Genomic DNA, 16,843 nt, shown 5'->3' with positions numbered 1-16,843 from the left:
GTATTTCTGGTGGAGGTAATCCAAAGATCAAGCTCCTTCTCCATTACCTGTTGAGCAGAACCTGTCCCTAGCTGAAGATACGTAATGACTAGGAGATAAAATGCAACGCAGAGTACTTTTTCGTGAGGACAACATCACTGTGTCACTGATGGGCAAGATGCTCAGTGTCCTGGCTTCTGAGAACGGGGATAAGTATCTTTGCCCTTCCAAGAAGTGAGATCAGCAACTTCGGTCATGGTTGGGAAGCACTTTAAGGGTACAGACTACTGCAATACAAAGTCTTTTATGTTCTCTCTTTCTTCTTTCAGTCTTGCCAGGGTCTTTGTGTAACATTTGGCTTGCAGCTGGATTATGCTATTAGAGAATTTCATTTTCAATGTTCATCATACTCATTGTCACCCGATCCTCTATCAACGGGAAAATTTTTAAGGGAAAAAAGCAGCTGCTGGATGGAGTATCTTTTTCTTAATATCTAATCTTTACTGATATTTTTATGTCACCTAAATTCTACTTCTGGGGAATTAAATGCTTTCTGCATGCTGTGCCATTAATATAAATATCAAACAGAAATTATGTTCCACCCCCCCCTCCCCTTATCTATGGGGAAATCCCTTATCTCTCACAGTCATAAGTAATTTAGGATCAGACACAGATGGGCTGAGATGTGAATGCCTCGGGGAGCAACCGAAATAGCTCCCTGATAGACATCACAGGGGCTGAGCACAGTAGCTCTCTGCATTTATTCTGATTATCATGATGGCTGCCAACATTCTCTTCTGTTTGGAGTTTGTTGGAGTTCTTTTCTGTACTCTTGTTGCGGATGGTGATTGTGAATGCTCTTCATAGATGAATAAGCACTAATTTGTAACTGCTGAGCCCTGTGTTAATAAGCAGGACTGAGTTCTTCTATCAGTCAACTACATCAGCTCCCAATGAGGTTACCATTGAGAGCCAAATGTGGCATGGGAGCCATGAAATTAACTTTAGTTCCTCTGTCTGACACTCATTTCAATAGGTTAGATCTCACCAACAGCACTGTATCCCACAGTATGTAAAACATGTCAGCTGAATACCTGCAAGGTCTACAATTAAAAGCTATTTTGGCTTGGGAAAGGCAGATTTTCACGTGAAGTGAGATAGATTTTGCAGTCTGCGTGACAATCAGGCAACTGCAGTGTCTGATGTAGTAGCATACATATATATTCTAGCTAGATCTGTAAAGAATGTAGATTTCCTGTGAATCCACTTCTACCATGAAGAGGATAAATGCCATTGCCATTCTCCACTCACTAGAAAGCTAGGTCCCATCCTGCGGAGGTACTGCCTTGCACCCACTCTCTGGCAGATTGAAGGGAGATGTCTCTGATGACACACATCTCCCCCCAGTGCTGGCGAGCAGAGCGTGGCCAGGCAGGGCTGGGGGCAGCAGGTCTGTGCCTCTCTTCATCCCAGGTCACTAACAGGGTGACGTACCCAGGCATGGAAGTACCTACTCCCCCCCCACCCCACCCCACCCAATACAACTGCAGATGGACTGGGAAGAGCACAGCCTTTCATACTTGAATGTTCAGAATCAATTGGCTAGAATTTCCTTCCTCCCATGAAGATATAGGAAACTCCTACACTGTCAGTCCTACCACAGGCTTGCGTTTATCAATCAATGCCAAATCTTCATGTCTTAACACACAAAGCTTAATACACACTGTCCAATAGCCCACACAAGCTATAACACTTGGCACAACGTCAACAGGCATATGGATCACCGCGTGCAATGAAGGATCCTCTTTAACTCTGACTTCAGGAACATGAAATGTCATGTAAAGAAATGAACTTTTAAAATCCATCCTCTTCCTGCAGTCCCAAATCCTGCAGATGCTACTGCTCAGAACCAAGTAGCGCAACACGCTTCCAGTGCAATAGACAAACTACTCTGCCTCCACTTCCTGACCAGGACAGGAGCTTCTGAGCATGAAAGGAAATGCGGTTGTTCTATCAGTTTGATTGCTCTTAAAGGCAATTCCAGTGGGCAATACTCAAAGAGCTACATTTCTAAATTAGCCCAAGACAGAAGAGAGAAACTATCTGTGGCCTAATTTCATGTCTGCTGCAGTAAGCCAATAAGCCCTATGAGATCAGATATTCTACATAAGAAATACCAGTCTCCTCAAGTTTGCAGTGTTGCAAACAGTGAGATGAGTAAGAAAATCCTCTTTTGTAGCACGTTTCTTTTTAAAGTTCAACCTTGTTAATGACTGCAAGGTTATTTACATTCTGTTGTTGAAGTGTGAGTTGCAGAGGGTAAACACCTAATGGTTGTTCATCCTGTTAATTAAGTACTTTCTGTAACAGGAAAAAAAGGAAGAAATGAGACAAAGAAGTTGGAGAGGAGGCTGTATAACTCAGGGAAAAGGGACTACAACTCAACATTCCTCATCAGGCACTTCCAAGAAATAATAGTTTCTTCTCAGGAAAATATAGGATGAATATCCAATCAAAAACACAGCTGCTACTCACATGCCTGTTACTACTAACAGTGAAGCACTGGTGCAAATCCAAATGGCAGTTATTCTTCCCATTAAGAAGCTCATTAGCTGAGCTGGAAGCCTCCTTCAAGAAAACCAGGTGCTACCCAAATTGCTCAGTCCCTCTGCTGGTGAATAAAACAAACTCCAGATCCTCCTCAGATGAACATACGGCCTCAAATTATACAGAATTTTGTCTAATCTGTTCTTAAAATATTTTAAGTGATGATGAAACATGAACCTTAACTAAAGGTCTCCATAACACATCTCTTGATGGTAGCAGACATGAACTCAGCTTAAGCAGTAATAATTGCAAATTCACCAGTGATGCGAATGCTGGCAAAATGAAAGACTCTAAAAGCCTGCTACAGTTCCATAGGAGTCATAGTTTTCACAAATTTATGTTGGATTGGCTAAATATTTAAATAAAAGACGTCCCACATGTTCTAGGACAAAAGTAGAGGATTGCAATCCCTGGTTACCTACCCATGGAAGAAGCAATTAACAAAGTATTTAAGCTTGAAATTAAATCCATCTCTACTCAGAGTGCTTAAATGTGTGTTTAGCTATGGGTTTGTATTTATGGCCTGTGTCATTAGGATTTAAGTGCAGGCATAAATTCTGCATTGAATAAAGGCAAGTTGCTGAACAGTACTTCTGGAGGTCATCCTCTGCTAACAAACACCCCACCAGAACACGCTTCGTCTGGGTCAGACCCTGAGCAAGAGTCCAGACATAAGCAAAACTTTTCAACATTTATTTCAGCAGACAGCAGACTACAGTTGAGAAATAAATTCCTTTAGGAAGTATTTCAGCAAACATTCCAGGATACAGTTCTGTTAAAAAGATTAAGTAGGTACAGGCTGTGTTTCCAAAGGCAGAGTGCTGCAGTACGAGCAAGTGCCAAATATGAGTGATATACCTAAGAGAGAGTCAGTTAATTCACAACACACTAACTGGCTTCCAAGAGCTGAACAGGGGATATCGGACACATCCTACAGGAGCACTGAAAAAACACTCAGGCTAAAAACTGTTTAAAGACAAATCTTGCAGAGTTTCCTAAGTCCTCTTGCAGGCAGCACTTCAAGAGTTACAGATCTTGCAAATGAATACCTGGAGCTCTCACAGGCTTTAGCTGAAGTGGAGAAGGTATTGACTTTTAAGTAAAAGGCTGGGTTTATTCTCCCTAGTGGATTTCTAACATTTACATTAAATAAGTGATAAGTAAAGCAAACACGAGAATTTTAAAAGTCATTCACAAGTATTTTTAAATACATATCTACTTTACCCTATTAGTGTTAATAAAAAGCTCTAAAAATCTTTTTCATTTGCTTCCTTTCTGAGAAATATCTGTTTAATTTCGGTTTCTTTTTTCTTTCTACCTTACCTTCTCTTGAATGAGTAAATTTACTCCAAAATCCAGGAAAGAACAGACAGTACACTATAAACACTTCTCAGATTTTTGGGAACCTCTAAAGGCTACCTCTGCTTCTGAGCAATATCACCGTTGCAGGATGAGGAGGACATATGCTTCATTGAAGGATGTTTATCAGCCAGCTGGGGTTTGTAGAGAAAGAACAAGAACACAAAAACTGCAGTTACAGCTTTCAAATGCCGTTCTGCACAACATCTTAGTTTGAGGGGATTATGATTAACCCATCTATCCATCTTATTTTTCTTGGAGTGAAGAACTATGAGGTAACTACGTTCTCAATCATGAGACACCTAAATGGCTCGCCTGGATGATGATGGATCCCTTACAGCTACATAAGAGGTGTAAGGGGAGTGGAATCTCAGTTCTTTTCTTTATAGAGTTTCATAACACTTTTCACTAAGTGAGACAAGTAAAGCTGAAATTCACAGAAATCAGGTAAATAACAATGAACACTTCTATATCCAAAAGGGAGAATCCACAGCAATATTCTTTTCCACAGAGTTTGTTATTTCAGGGTATTGTTCAAAGTGAAGTATGAAATAACGTATTATACACTTCACTACTGATGTAAAGCTGACTCCGAAAGGCACTGTAGAGCTTCAGATGCGGTAAGACTGAACACTTGGCTTATACAACATACAAGGCGTCACTTCTTTCTAGTTTCTGTTGTCTACAGAAAGCCAATCAATCACGTCCTGTACTTTAACTTACCTTCCCAAGCCTCTTCTCTTGCTGACAAGAAGACTGATGGGATACATGAAGTTAAGGGAACTGACGAACTCACTAAATCATTCCTGAATGTTCTTAGAACAGTGGCAATCCCTTTAGCTTTCAACATATTTCCTGTCTTTGTCCAAGAGATCATTTAAGTCAGAGGCACGAGGCACCAAAAAATTACTTAAAGAATGATCCAGGCATTTACTTTCAGCTACACATTACACTAACACAAGCCGAGTCCTTGTCCTTGACTGACATAACAGTCTTATGTTGTTTTTTTCAAATTTGTGCATGGCAAGATTAGTCAGAGATGATTTTGCTGTCAAAAGATAGTCTTATGCAGTTCTGTTCTGTGACAGCTGCAATATGTGGCTAACCTTCATCAAGTTAGAACATTTTGGTGTTACGTGAATAATATACCAAATAATACTGTTTCCTCAAATAAACATTCAAGTCCACTTTGTCAAACCAATGAACCATCAGCTCTCTGAACGTTTCTTATTCTTCTTCCAAGTTTGCAGAAAAGTCACACTTAAATAAATGCCACTTGTCCTAATTTTTGTAACACAATGCAACTGTCAGATGCTAATTTCCAAACCTGAATAAATAGATCTGGCAACTGCACAAACCCACAGAGTAGGGGCTCCAAGACATGCACCACTCACGCTGCTGCCCCACCAGCGATCAGCAGGAAAGGTTGTTCTAAGGGTGCAAATGCAGATAAGTGCCCGCCCCTGCCACCCCAAGGTCCAGCCGCTGAGGCTGTTGATAACAGCTCAGTGAGTACCACACACATGGAAGATTTTGTAATATGGTCATCTGCCTGCTGGGATTGAGTTTGAGAAAAATCAGTTTCGTTGAGCATAGGCCACTGTTCACACATCAGACAGTAACTTTGTTGCATACAATAATGAATAAATGAATGCTGTTGGAAAATGAAAGGTGACATTTGGACATTCAGAGCTTTTGAAATCCCTAAACTTACATTCAGATTTGTGGTGTAGGACAGATCTAGTGTAACCACACCATCCCCACCATCTAATATCCTAAGGGATACAGATGTTCCAGGTCACTAGAAAGGAAAAAAAGCTTCCACAAGGAGCAGCTCTGCTTTCCCCACCTAGTCCTAATAAAGATCTTTTCATGACATGGTATTTCATTCTGGAAACATGAAAGTAAAAGCCCGTTTATTAATCTCCTGAGCTGTGCAGGCTCACCGAAAAGCTAGCTTTTCATTGTGCCTTTAAACAGCACAATACAAATATTCAGCCCTGTATCATTATACCTCCAGGCAGTGTGGCAAGAAAACAGACAAAACCATGGGAGAATAACTTAGCCCTGCTTGCAAGCAAAGAAAGATCTGTGGCTATCCATCAAGATACCTGAATGGCTTTCAAAACAGGTAAACAAGGTGCAGTAGATGAGCTTTGATTTTCACAGACCTCGCACTTCATTTTTCATGCATCTCTGATATTTTTAAAAGCTCTTTTTATACACTAACTGAAGTGCCATTAGAAATTTGCCAGATTTATGCATAATCCCTGGAGAATGATGCTGTGCTTCTAACTGCAGCCACACAGTTGACAAGAGTCAAGACACAGCTGAAAAATATGTAGCATGGCAGGAATGATTATTCATTCACTCCAGTACTGTATCTCAGGAGGTACCTGTCTATGTAAAATGTCTTGAAAAAAAAAGACCTAAAACTTTTGAAGCTTCATCCTGAAGAGAAAACAGTAAAAAGAGCACTGTTTCTAAATTAGAAAAGCAAACAATTCTACTTCTCTCCTTTTCTGTCATTGATTAGAGTGGAGTAAGAGAGACTAAGGTTAAGGTTTCTGAGAGGGAATTTCATACACTCCTTTGATCTAATTCAGTGAAAGTGCTAAGCAATATAGTCATAAGCAAAATAATTTTTTTTCTGAGTGCCTTGTATTGTGCGCATTTCTTACAGACATATAAACTAAACCTGCACAGCCATTTGCAATTACCAGTACCAGAAAAATGCAAAGCACTATAAACCCACTACTGTGATGTTTTACTTCATTTTGAAGATGTGAATGACCTATGATGGAGAGCAGGAAAGCAGGAATAGGCTGAACGCATATTACTGTTCTTGTGGTTTAGCAGAATGTTATATACAAGGAGAAATCTGCCCTTTTAGACCCGATTCACTGCTATGCTATGGTTCCTTTACATTAATTTGGCAATGTAAAAAAACCTTAAAGGACACAAAAATTATATTTGCATTCAGCCTATACTCTGGTTCTCCAATACAGTAAAGGTACACTGTACATACAACTGTGCTTTACATGACTGGCAAGACCCTAAGAGATGACTTTTCCCTATCTTTTCTTAGAAATGCAAACATATTAACAAATGCAGAGCTAATTTGGTGCCAGAACAGCATAGCAAAGATTGGTCCCCAACAGCTGAGCTGTCCTTTTTCTTATTAAGTCTTCAGCACCTTTCTCCTTCCAAAATTAGTCATGAATAAAAGAATTTGAAAAGTAATCATATGAAGACAAATGCCATATACTACAGAGCACTTATGAAAAGCCTGCTTGTCTCTTAGACTATGAATTCCCGTGATCCTATGAAAACAATTCCTTTAGAAAGTAATCTGAGAAAACTGACATGTCTGTGCTGGATCTAACTCATCATGTTTTGCAGTGTACTAGAGCTGTCCTAATTTTTTTCTAATATTTTGCGACTGACATGCGAACAGTGATCACAACTACTAAATCCTTCCTATCTTCTACAGAAATGATCAGGGCCTTTTGTAATTCAAAAGTGAGGACGCAACCATTCTATATTTATGATGAGATGGAGACGGAGCTTGTGAACATCACATAGCATGGTTTTAGTATTTCCTACCATAAAATATGCTACAAAGCTACCTTAGGGCACATTTTAATCTTTCCTGTGTAATTGAAATTTTTCTTTCTGTGTAAACAGTAATTTACCTTGTAGGATATATGGGCTTATTAAAAACAAACATGAAAAGCAAGAAATTTCTTCTCCATTGTTTTGGCCCTCTACCAAAGGAAAAATGTCTTCTTCCTCATGAGTGACACATTTGTCAGCTTATAAAATATTGAACCATGTAATGTTTGGGAGAAATCAAAACTTGTACCTCCCAGGCTTTTTTGTTGAAAAAAAAAAGAAAGAACGGGAGATTTTTCTACCCTTGTAAAGACGAAACCCGTGTCTGCATCATGAGGCAGAACTGCACTGCAGTGGGATTGACCTGGGGATGCAGACTGAGGTGGAGCCTTTGTGGTGAGGCCAGTATTTCTCCGGAGGTAGGACTGAACTGAAATGTCCGCTGTCGCTAATCTGGCCCTTGTCCAGGTTGCTGAAGATTGAGGCACTCAGGCCAGATCACAAGATGAAGCTGTGTATACCATGAGGATGTTTACTGGATTCAGTGTGGGGAACAGGGATTTGTGTCTGTGGTGGTGATGATTGCTGATTGTTTGCTAAAACTTGACGTACAAGATCAGATTTTTCTCCAGTAGCTAGGTGCCAAAAAATGCAGCTAATTCCATAGTGTAATTTCAAATTGCCTCAGCAAGATAAGTGTCTAATCTCCAACAGGATTTAGGAGCTTAGCCAGATTATACTCTGTTTAAAAATTTACTGTCTACTTACCTGCATATTTAGCAACCTAACTAGCTTTAAAAGCTTTCCTCCAATGGCCCAGTTTGGAGCAAGCGCTGCCCCTAGATGTCTAGCTTTTCCTATTTGGATTTTTTTCAGTCCTGTGTGTTCACTGCCAGAGATCATCAACTTGCACTAGAAATCTGAATGCTGTTACTTTTCTGTACCTGAAACAAAGCAGCACCTACTCTTCAGTACGGGAGTGCAATGGGAAGGAAAAAAAAAGGCATGGTGGGTTCATCTGAAATGCCTTGGAGAAAAGAATACTGAATAACGTGTCTGGTGAAGAGTACTCTTGAATTCCCAGATTGCTTATGCTGTTACAAAGAAAAAAGTAACTTTAAGATCTACTCCCAACCCAAAACCCACAGTGCTGCCCCTCCTCCATCCAAAGGCAATGATGTCTTTGCCAATACCCTCTACACAACTTCTCTAGAAGGAATCTCGAAGTTGAATGTATCTGCCCAATTAAGCTGAAATGGAATAATTTCATATTTTGGGGAAATTTTTGAGGTTTATTTCAATCAAAAAGAAAAAAAGCTGCAGGAAATTTGTCTAGCAGTTAGTCTAAAATCGATGTAAGATTATGCATTCTTTATGTTGAATATAAAGAACTAACAACTGCGGTAACGATTTACAGCACCAGAAAATAACTAAGGTCCACTTTGGATTTTCAGCTTAGGCTACTAGAGATTTGACTTGTAACTTTGTCAATGTTAAGATATAAAAAGCTTCTCCATCCAATCCCATATAGTGTTAAGACATAAAAAGCTTCATCAGAACAAGAAGATCTACTTTTTAAGTGTCTGCTGTTTCTCTCTGCAGAACTGTCTCTCACAAAACCAAACTTGTTTCTATTTTCCTTCCTGTTCCCCACAAAAATTCTCTTCAATCATGATTAAAAGGCATTTCTCAGTGTCTCCCTGACAAATGTTCCTACTCATTTTTTTCAGAAGCTGGCAATGACTTTTGTATCCTGCTTGGTGTTTTGTATTTGACTAATTATCATGATAAGAAAATATTTTGTTGCGTACAAACACCATCCTGCAGGATGCATTGGGTATTTGTGAATAACCAGGTAGGATGAGGGGGTTCAGTAGTGCTGGTTTCCCAAACTCATTCATTCTGTCCCTCCCCACTAGTATTCTACCTGGAAATAGCACTGCCTTTAGCTGGCAACACAGAGCGTATTTGCTATCATTTATATGCTGGAACTGTCATGAATATGTCACAAAACATGGAATTTGTCCATATGCTTGGAATTCAGCCAAATATGCCTAAAAAAAGAGATAAAAACTGTCGAGCAAGCAAGCAAAGATTAAAAATTTGTTACTTTAAAATAAAAGAGTTTCAGGACTGTTCAGCACTACATTTCACATATAGTGAGCTCCTTCAGGCTTGCAGTTTCTTAACGTGAACACAAGATAAGGCATAGCCACAGATTTATGCTTGAATGTCAATAGTGAGCCTGAACTGTGGCAAGACATCAAAATCAGCAGTGATCTACACACAGCAGTGCCAGTGGTGTCCTGGCTGCTGAAGGGTGTATGGGGATGCAGCGTCTGTGGCTCTCAGGCCAGTAAAAAAACCCCAGAAGTAGAGTTTCTGGCCCTTCTTAGATTCAAGGAACATTTGACCTGATATACTGTATTACCCTTCTCCAGACAAATTCTTCACTATTTATTCGTGTCCCTAAAGCACTTGTGGTGTTACCTAACCCTGTCAGCTAGAATAAAAACCACAACCTGACATGAAGGCCGGTGAGCCGGACACTTCCCTGCAGTAGCCCAGTAAGAGCAGTAAGTGACCACGTGTTAGATCCCAGAAAGCTCAAGGCTTTGGCTCCAGCTTGTTGCATCAAGGGGCTGGTACCCAGGAGGCGCAACAGACCAAAGGGAAGAAAAGAAAATCTGCATCTTTCACTTCTCGACTATTTTACCTCAGATGACACGAGCAGCCATTAAGGGAGGTGCAATGTATCGTATCAGGCTGTCCTCATCTGCGTCAATGCATAAAACAAAGCATCAAATGTGGGGAAGACAGTGAAAAGAGCAATGTGGCAGGCTCTTCTGCCACTCTTGTCACCCTCTGGATGCAGAAGAATGTAATAGACATTGCAATTCAGTTCCTCAACCAAGCAAGCTAAATTCCTCCTTCAGATAACCTGGAACATCACTGGCCAACAGTAATATATCATCTACTAAATTCTGTCCAGGTTTGGAAAGAGAAAGAAGACCCAGAGCCAACTAATGAAACTGTTGCCATCATTCTCCTTGGGTTCATGGCCTTTATTGAATCAGCTTATAAATCTCTGGATTTGCAGGGCTTCTGAAAGGCTCTGTGCCCTTTAGCTGAAGTATGTCTTTCCTTTCTGGTACTACGGGCAGGAGTTTGAATTTCTGGGAATTGCTTCTCAGTTCCTAAAGCATGGATGAATCAAGGAGCAAGAATCAACCTGAGGTGTCTCAGGTGTGAAGAAGTATTAGCATGACGTGATCCACTTCCTAGCATCACATGAGCATCTTCACCTAACAAAATTGCTGGTAACGTGGAGACCTGTGACAGTGAGAGTGCTCTCTTTTACTGCTGTCATTTCTCTGGCCCTTATGAGTTAGTGTTGAATGGGTGCTAGGAAGTGTTTGGTGCCTGGAGGAAGTGAATTGTATATTACATTATTTCCTGTGGTCAAGACCTTTATGAATCAAGCAACCCCTTCTAGCTTTTGGTTCCTGTATAAAAGCGGTGACCAGGAAAAGCTTTCGGAGCTACCAAACCTGGAAGTCTCTGAAGGCTGTTCTTTGCAGGGGGATGGGTTACAATGAAATGGGATTCAAGTATCCTTAAAACGGAAAGTGTTGGTGCCGTAGAAGCCATAACCCACTGCAGCAAGTCCCAGCCCTGTTGCCCTCAACTGTCATCAGATTCATGCTGTCATCAAGGCACACTGAACCTCCTGGTTTGTGACTAACCCATTTGCACACGGTTCTCCACTCAATCCAAACTCACCCCTGCTGGCTCTCAGCTACTAACCCTGAACAAACCCATGGGGACTAGAGAAATGAATCATTTTACCCAATACATGAAGCCTTCACACACCTTCGCATTTAGATGACTCTTACCTCTTTCTGGTGATACTTTATTGCTACCTTTAGCTTTGCCAAATCATGACATTTTTGTGGATCCAACTCTTCGCTTTGATCATCTCTGTGATTGAGAATGATCTCCAATTCTCGGGAACTCCGTGCTTGATCCAAAAGGTCCTTAGCAAAACGCTTGCACTGCTGTGAAAGCTCTTCATATTCAGCCTTGAACTCATTTTCCACTTTGCTGAGCTCCTTCAACTCCCAGCCCAGTCGGAAGGCCGTCAAGATGGGGTCCTCGCTTGATAAGGCAATCAACGATGGGCTGGCTAAGGCTTTGTAGATGTTCAGCCTTGACCTGGAATGCCTCAGGCTGTCTACCTCTGAACTGGAGACACATTCCACACAGTTGCATCTGATCTGGTGTGGGCGTGGAATTGTTACCCGTCTTTGGACAAGCAGTTTGATGATTTCATAGTTGTTGGTGTGAGCCGCCAGCATTATTGGGGTGATATCTGGAGTGAATTCTGAAAACTGTGTGTCCATCATCAAGGTTGGAACCTATATAAAGGGATAAACAATAGTCATATTTCATGTGGAACAGCAGAAATCGCATGTCCCTCCTTCATACTTTTGAAGTGATGTCATGACAAACCAGAGTTTTTATAACACCCACTGCTCTTAAAATCCTACTGTATCCATGAACACACACGCGCGCGCACACACACACACACACTGCCATTCTGGTGAAACCATCTTCCTGCAAATTGTGCTTGCCTGCCTCATAAGCAGGAACCTGTGACCATTCAGTTCCCAGTCTGGTGTAAAAGTCAGTCACATCCCCATCTGAACGCTCTATATGTGAACCTGTTCTGAAATGGGTATCGGTTCATATACCAAAAGGTGGACTTTTGCAGGAAAAAAGGAAGACAAAAGGCCCAGATAATCACACAAAAAAAGAAAAGAAAGTCTAGAAAAGAGTGAACGCTGAATAGATTTAAGTAACTATCATTATTTGCATTATATGCCTGCATTAGCAGGCCAAGAACCTGCTCGTAGCAGGCCCTACACAAACAAAGCAAACACTGGTCTGCAAAGCTCTTCCTCACCTTTTCCCTACTGTTTTTATTTGAAAATACTTTTCAGTGGAAGGATACATTACATAACTGCCATCAGAATAGATTTGTTTTTTTTTTTAATGGGTCTGAAAAAATTTAAATGTAAAATTAATGAGCCATAGTCCACTACAAATAAGACACTGCAGGGTGTGCATTATTCAGCTACTGTTGCACTTCTCAAAAGATGAGCTTAATGCACACCCTGTTGTGTCTTATTACTATATGCAGACTGCAAAATTAGACCAAAATGCTCTTACATCCCAAGCACGCAGTGTGTTTCCATTTGCAGCACAGGCAGCTCTCTTTGTTGTATGTTAATCATTACTCAAGCATACTGTACTTCGTGTGCCCACCGCTCCTGCCCTGGCAGTTGGCATCCTGCTGCTCGAGGGGTGATTGCAGGTTTTGGTGAACAGCAGGCCTGCTTCCCCTTGCAAATGTCAAAGGCGTAACTATTGTCAAAGAGTACTAATGACAGGAAACATTACTCAGTCTGTAAAAATCCAAAAGTAAAGCCGCGATAAAGTAGCATGACGCAACCAGTTAGAAATCCTTCTGTAGGATACACCTAAGAGTGGTTGTGAGACAGTGAACCTCTAACCACTGGAATCCAAGTGCCCCGGGAGTTAAGTGCCTCTATAGCACTAAAGAGCTGAAGACTCCTGAGCTGTGGTTGATTGATAAACCACTATGTAAGGCAGCCAACAGCAGGACAAGAGCCTGTTCACAATACACGACACTCTCCCAAAGGTCGGCACCATGCCAAGGTGCTGGGTCATTTACTGGACCCGGGGCTCACTGGCTGGATAGAGGCATTTTTGGGAATAATACAAGTCTGCTACCCTGGATGCAGAACACAAGGCGTTAAATCTCCGGCAGCCTACAGACACACAGGTGTAAAGAGGCTTTGCTAACAAGGCTGGTCCCTACAGAGGCAGCCAGGAGAGAGCCTGTAAATATGGCTCATGGGAAGAAGAGAGAATGGCAGTGAGAATTTGCTGTGGGTCATGGAGGGCTGGGTGGCTCTTAGTAAGGCTGGATAAATGTCCTTTAAGATATCTAGTAACAAACAGCTGAAAGGAGCTCTCTTTGTAAGGTCTTTGACTTACTTTCTTTTCCTTTGCTTAGCTCGTTTAGGTAGTTTGTTAAATGTCAAGAGAAAGGTGCGGGTTTTTCTTTTTTCTCTCTCTTAGAAGCATTTTTTTTAAGCCCTGATGCTTGAATAACTGCATTTATCTTTCTTCTCCTCCTTTTTCAGCCAGTCACTGGCTGCTGTATTCACAGCCTCTGCCTCAAAGGAATAATGGTTTCCCCCTCTATCACTCCTATTACTGTCAAGTTTGATCTTGTTTTTCCTATATGGAAGTTATTGTACCCAGGGCTGTGAAAAGGATTTTCAGTTTTACACAGATGAGGTATTCATGTTGCTCAGAATATGAAATGGACACTTGCCGACGAGGTAGTAATGTTACAGGTGGGGACAGTGCTAATCTTGTCTGCTTCTGACTACTCCTGAGGTTTTCTAAATCTGGATCTAGGGCTCTTAAAATGGTTGTCCCAAGGTTTGGGATCAAATCAGGATCTCTCATCTGTTATTCTGGTTCATATTGCAAGCCCTCACCCCAGGAGTGGAGCACTACTTTGTCAGGATTCAGGCAGGTGCTCTGTGGAAGGCATGTTTTCGCAGGCAGCGTGCAGCACTTTAATTAAGGGATAAGAAGGGAAATGGTGGTGCAGAGACATACAGGCTCTCTGGGGTCTGGGGGCAGATCAGTGAAAGGCCTCAAATCACAGGGCTGAAGCTCATTTCTGATTATAGCTGAGCAGTAAAACAAACCACCAAAACACAGAACAGGAATAGCACGAATGATGGCTGCTGTGGCCTTTCTCTTTTCTATGCTTGGCTGATCCAAAGACCATGCATGGGCTAAGAATTCTATGTCTTGTGGTGCATATTTTTGTTGTCTTGCACAGTGTTTCAATAACCTGTATCTTAACAAACAGTCTTGTTTTAAAGATGGGGCTATGCAAATCAAGCCTCTGCTTTGAAGGCTGTATTCTGTGTATTATCATTGGGTGGGCAGCAGAGATTACAGCAATGCATTGTAATTGCTGATGTTCCTCCTGCACTGCTCTGACAGGTTGAGGTCATGTTTAGATCAGCTTCTTCTATGTTTTGGGTTAACTTACAGTGATGGAAGCAGAAGAGGAATAAATTATTCTACCTCATGGGCTCTGCTAAGCCCTTCCAAGGTTATTTTCATTAAGTGACCTGAATAAGAAATTCTTTTCCATTAACCTCATCACCTGACACAAGCTGTTAAGCTGAGTCCTTCAGAACCTTATTGTCACTACTTGCATAGGAGCATGTGCCTCGTCTGTACTTCATCTTGGCAACATTCGCTTAAGAAATTAACGCTACCATTAACAACAAGTGATTGAATCTTGTTACCATCTTTCTAGACTTAATCCTCATAAAGGTAGGCTGCTTACCACTGTACCACTGCTGGTCTGAACAATACTACAGTGAGTGAAAAATCTCCTTTATTTAAAAAGGCAGGGGGAGAAACAAGCTTAATTCATTAGAGGAGAAGAAAATGGAGGATTAGCTCACATAAAAGCACTGTTGAGTATAGCTAAGCTCTCCTCTGAACAGAAAAACAACTTTTCCAGTAAATAGTGCACTGCTGGAAAGAAGCTCTGAATAGGAAGAGCAAGAACCTCTGCTTACGTTAGTAACTAGTACAGTGTAAGAAGAGAACTACAGAGCAAAAAAACCCAATAACCTGGCACTGAAGACCCAATGGCCTTGTTGTAGGTCTCTTAGGACTTTTACTTTGGACTTAATCTAGTCCGCTCAGTAATGTGAACCGAAGAGCAGTTAATGGGGAGGTTAAGCAGGTACACCCCAAATGCATGCTCCTCAACCAAACTGAAAGACTACTATGAATGCATCTTTTGCCTTTTAAAGACCATGGGAGCTAATATGCAGGTTTAAACACCTGAAGACTTCAAAGCAAGCTACAGTGTTTCTACAGCTTCTGTCATCTATCTATGCATGTAAAAAAAGGGTAACTAGGTGAAAAAAAGGCTGTTCTGCAGCAAAGGAACTTGCCAGTCAAGTGCAAAATCTTGAACTCTGAGAAAAGGGCCTGCCTCTGTCTAATGCCTATTTGAGGTGGTTTTCTGTTTCTATCTGTATCTTATGCTTTTCTGCCCCTCTCTATTGACAGTCCTCCTGATTATGGTCTGGTAACCCTACCAGACACTAGTCTCCATGTTGAGGTCTCGCCTCAGGATTCCCCTTCACTGATGCTCACAGCTGCAGTCTCCCTGGATAACCCTTCAGTGCTTCAGATCTGAACTGAAACAAGAATATCTAGAAAGTAAAGCAAAGCCTAACCACAAAATCCTTTAATTTCTTAGTTTTGTTAATCTATAATTGTTACCTTCTCAGGTCACAGACAGTCTATATAGGCATCCTGTCTGGCATGGAGAATGCCGCTACTTTCAAAATAACTAATAATACTTTTACCTCGTACAGATGAAATTGCCACATTTTCAAGCCATCTCCATTCCATAAAATAGCACCTCACCTGGACCAGTGTAATGAACTGTAAGTATAATCATGACAAACTGTAAATTTATTAATCTGCATTACTTTCAGCTTGCATAACTTTTTGATACAACTATACGTTATAAAAGATTTTCCAATTGCCAAAAAACAATGTTTTGCTAAAGAAAACAAACTCATGCAACTTCACTGGAAAACTTCAAATGTAACACTTGTTAAAATGAAAGCTTGGGTAACTTATTGAGCAAGGATTTCCTATTTCTAGTCTGTTTTTCTGCATGCAGCCCTATGGGGGAAGTGCCTATGCCATCCACAAGCATGGTAAGAGGCACAGCCAATTTCTGTCATTCTAAAAAGAAGATTTTGTACTACATCAATTTAGTGCAAGGCTCAGCGGTCAAAGGAGCTTTAGCAGTGACTGTGATTTTGTTCAGAATCGCAGTCCTGTGGTAATTCTAGCTGCAGCTCTATAAATAGAGAATGAGAGACAGAGTCAGTGTTGCTAGACTGCAGATCAGCCATGTTACCAGCAAAAGAGTCTTGAAAAAAATACACATTGTGACTGGCATGACCAATTGAATCCTGCTCCTTGCCTAAATCCATAAACAAATTCTTTCATTGATGGAACCCCATGGGCATTTGTTTCCTTATGTGGGACTCTGGAAAAATGTTGCATGTGTCTATAAATTTAAGCATTCACTTTAGGTGATGCAGTGGTGCCGCCTTCAATAACT

At 41.1% G+C, this 16,843-nt stretch overlaps 1 protein-coding gene across 1 annotated transcript in view; it reads right to left on the bottom strand.

Annotated features, from left to right (window-relative positions):
- Positions 1-16,843, bottom strand: part of TRPC5 (transient receptor potential cation channel subfamily C member 5) — a 65,243-nt gene that overhangs the window by 36,440 nt on the left and 11,960 nt on the right. The window contains exon 2 of the mRNA XM_054215008.1: positions 11,457-11,978. Coding sequence (XP_054070983.1) covers positions 11,457-11,978 — 522 coding nt within the window. The remainder of the gene's footprint in view (positions 1-11,456; positions 11,979-16,843) is intronic.

Source organism: Rissa tridactyla, chromosome 9 (assembly GCF_028500815.1).
Source record: "Rissa tridactyla isolate bRisTri1 chromosome 9, bRisTri1.patW.cur.20221130, whole genome shotgun sequence".
Lineage (NCBI taxonomy): Eukaryota > Metazoa > Chordata > Aves > Charadriiformes > Laridae > Rissa > Rissa tridactyla.
The sequence above is the reverse complement of the archived record's forward strand: the minus strand, read 5'-3'. Positions and strand labels throughout refer to the sequence as shown.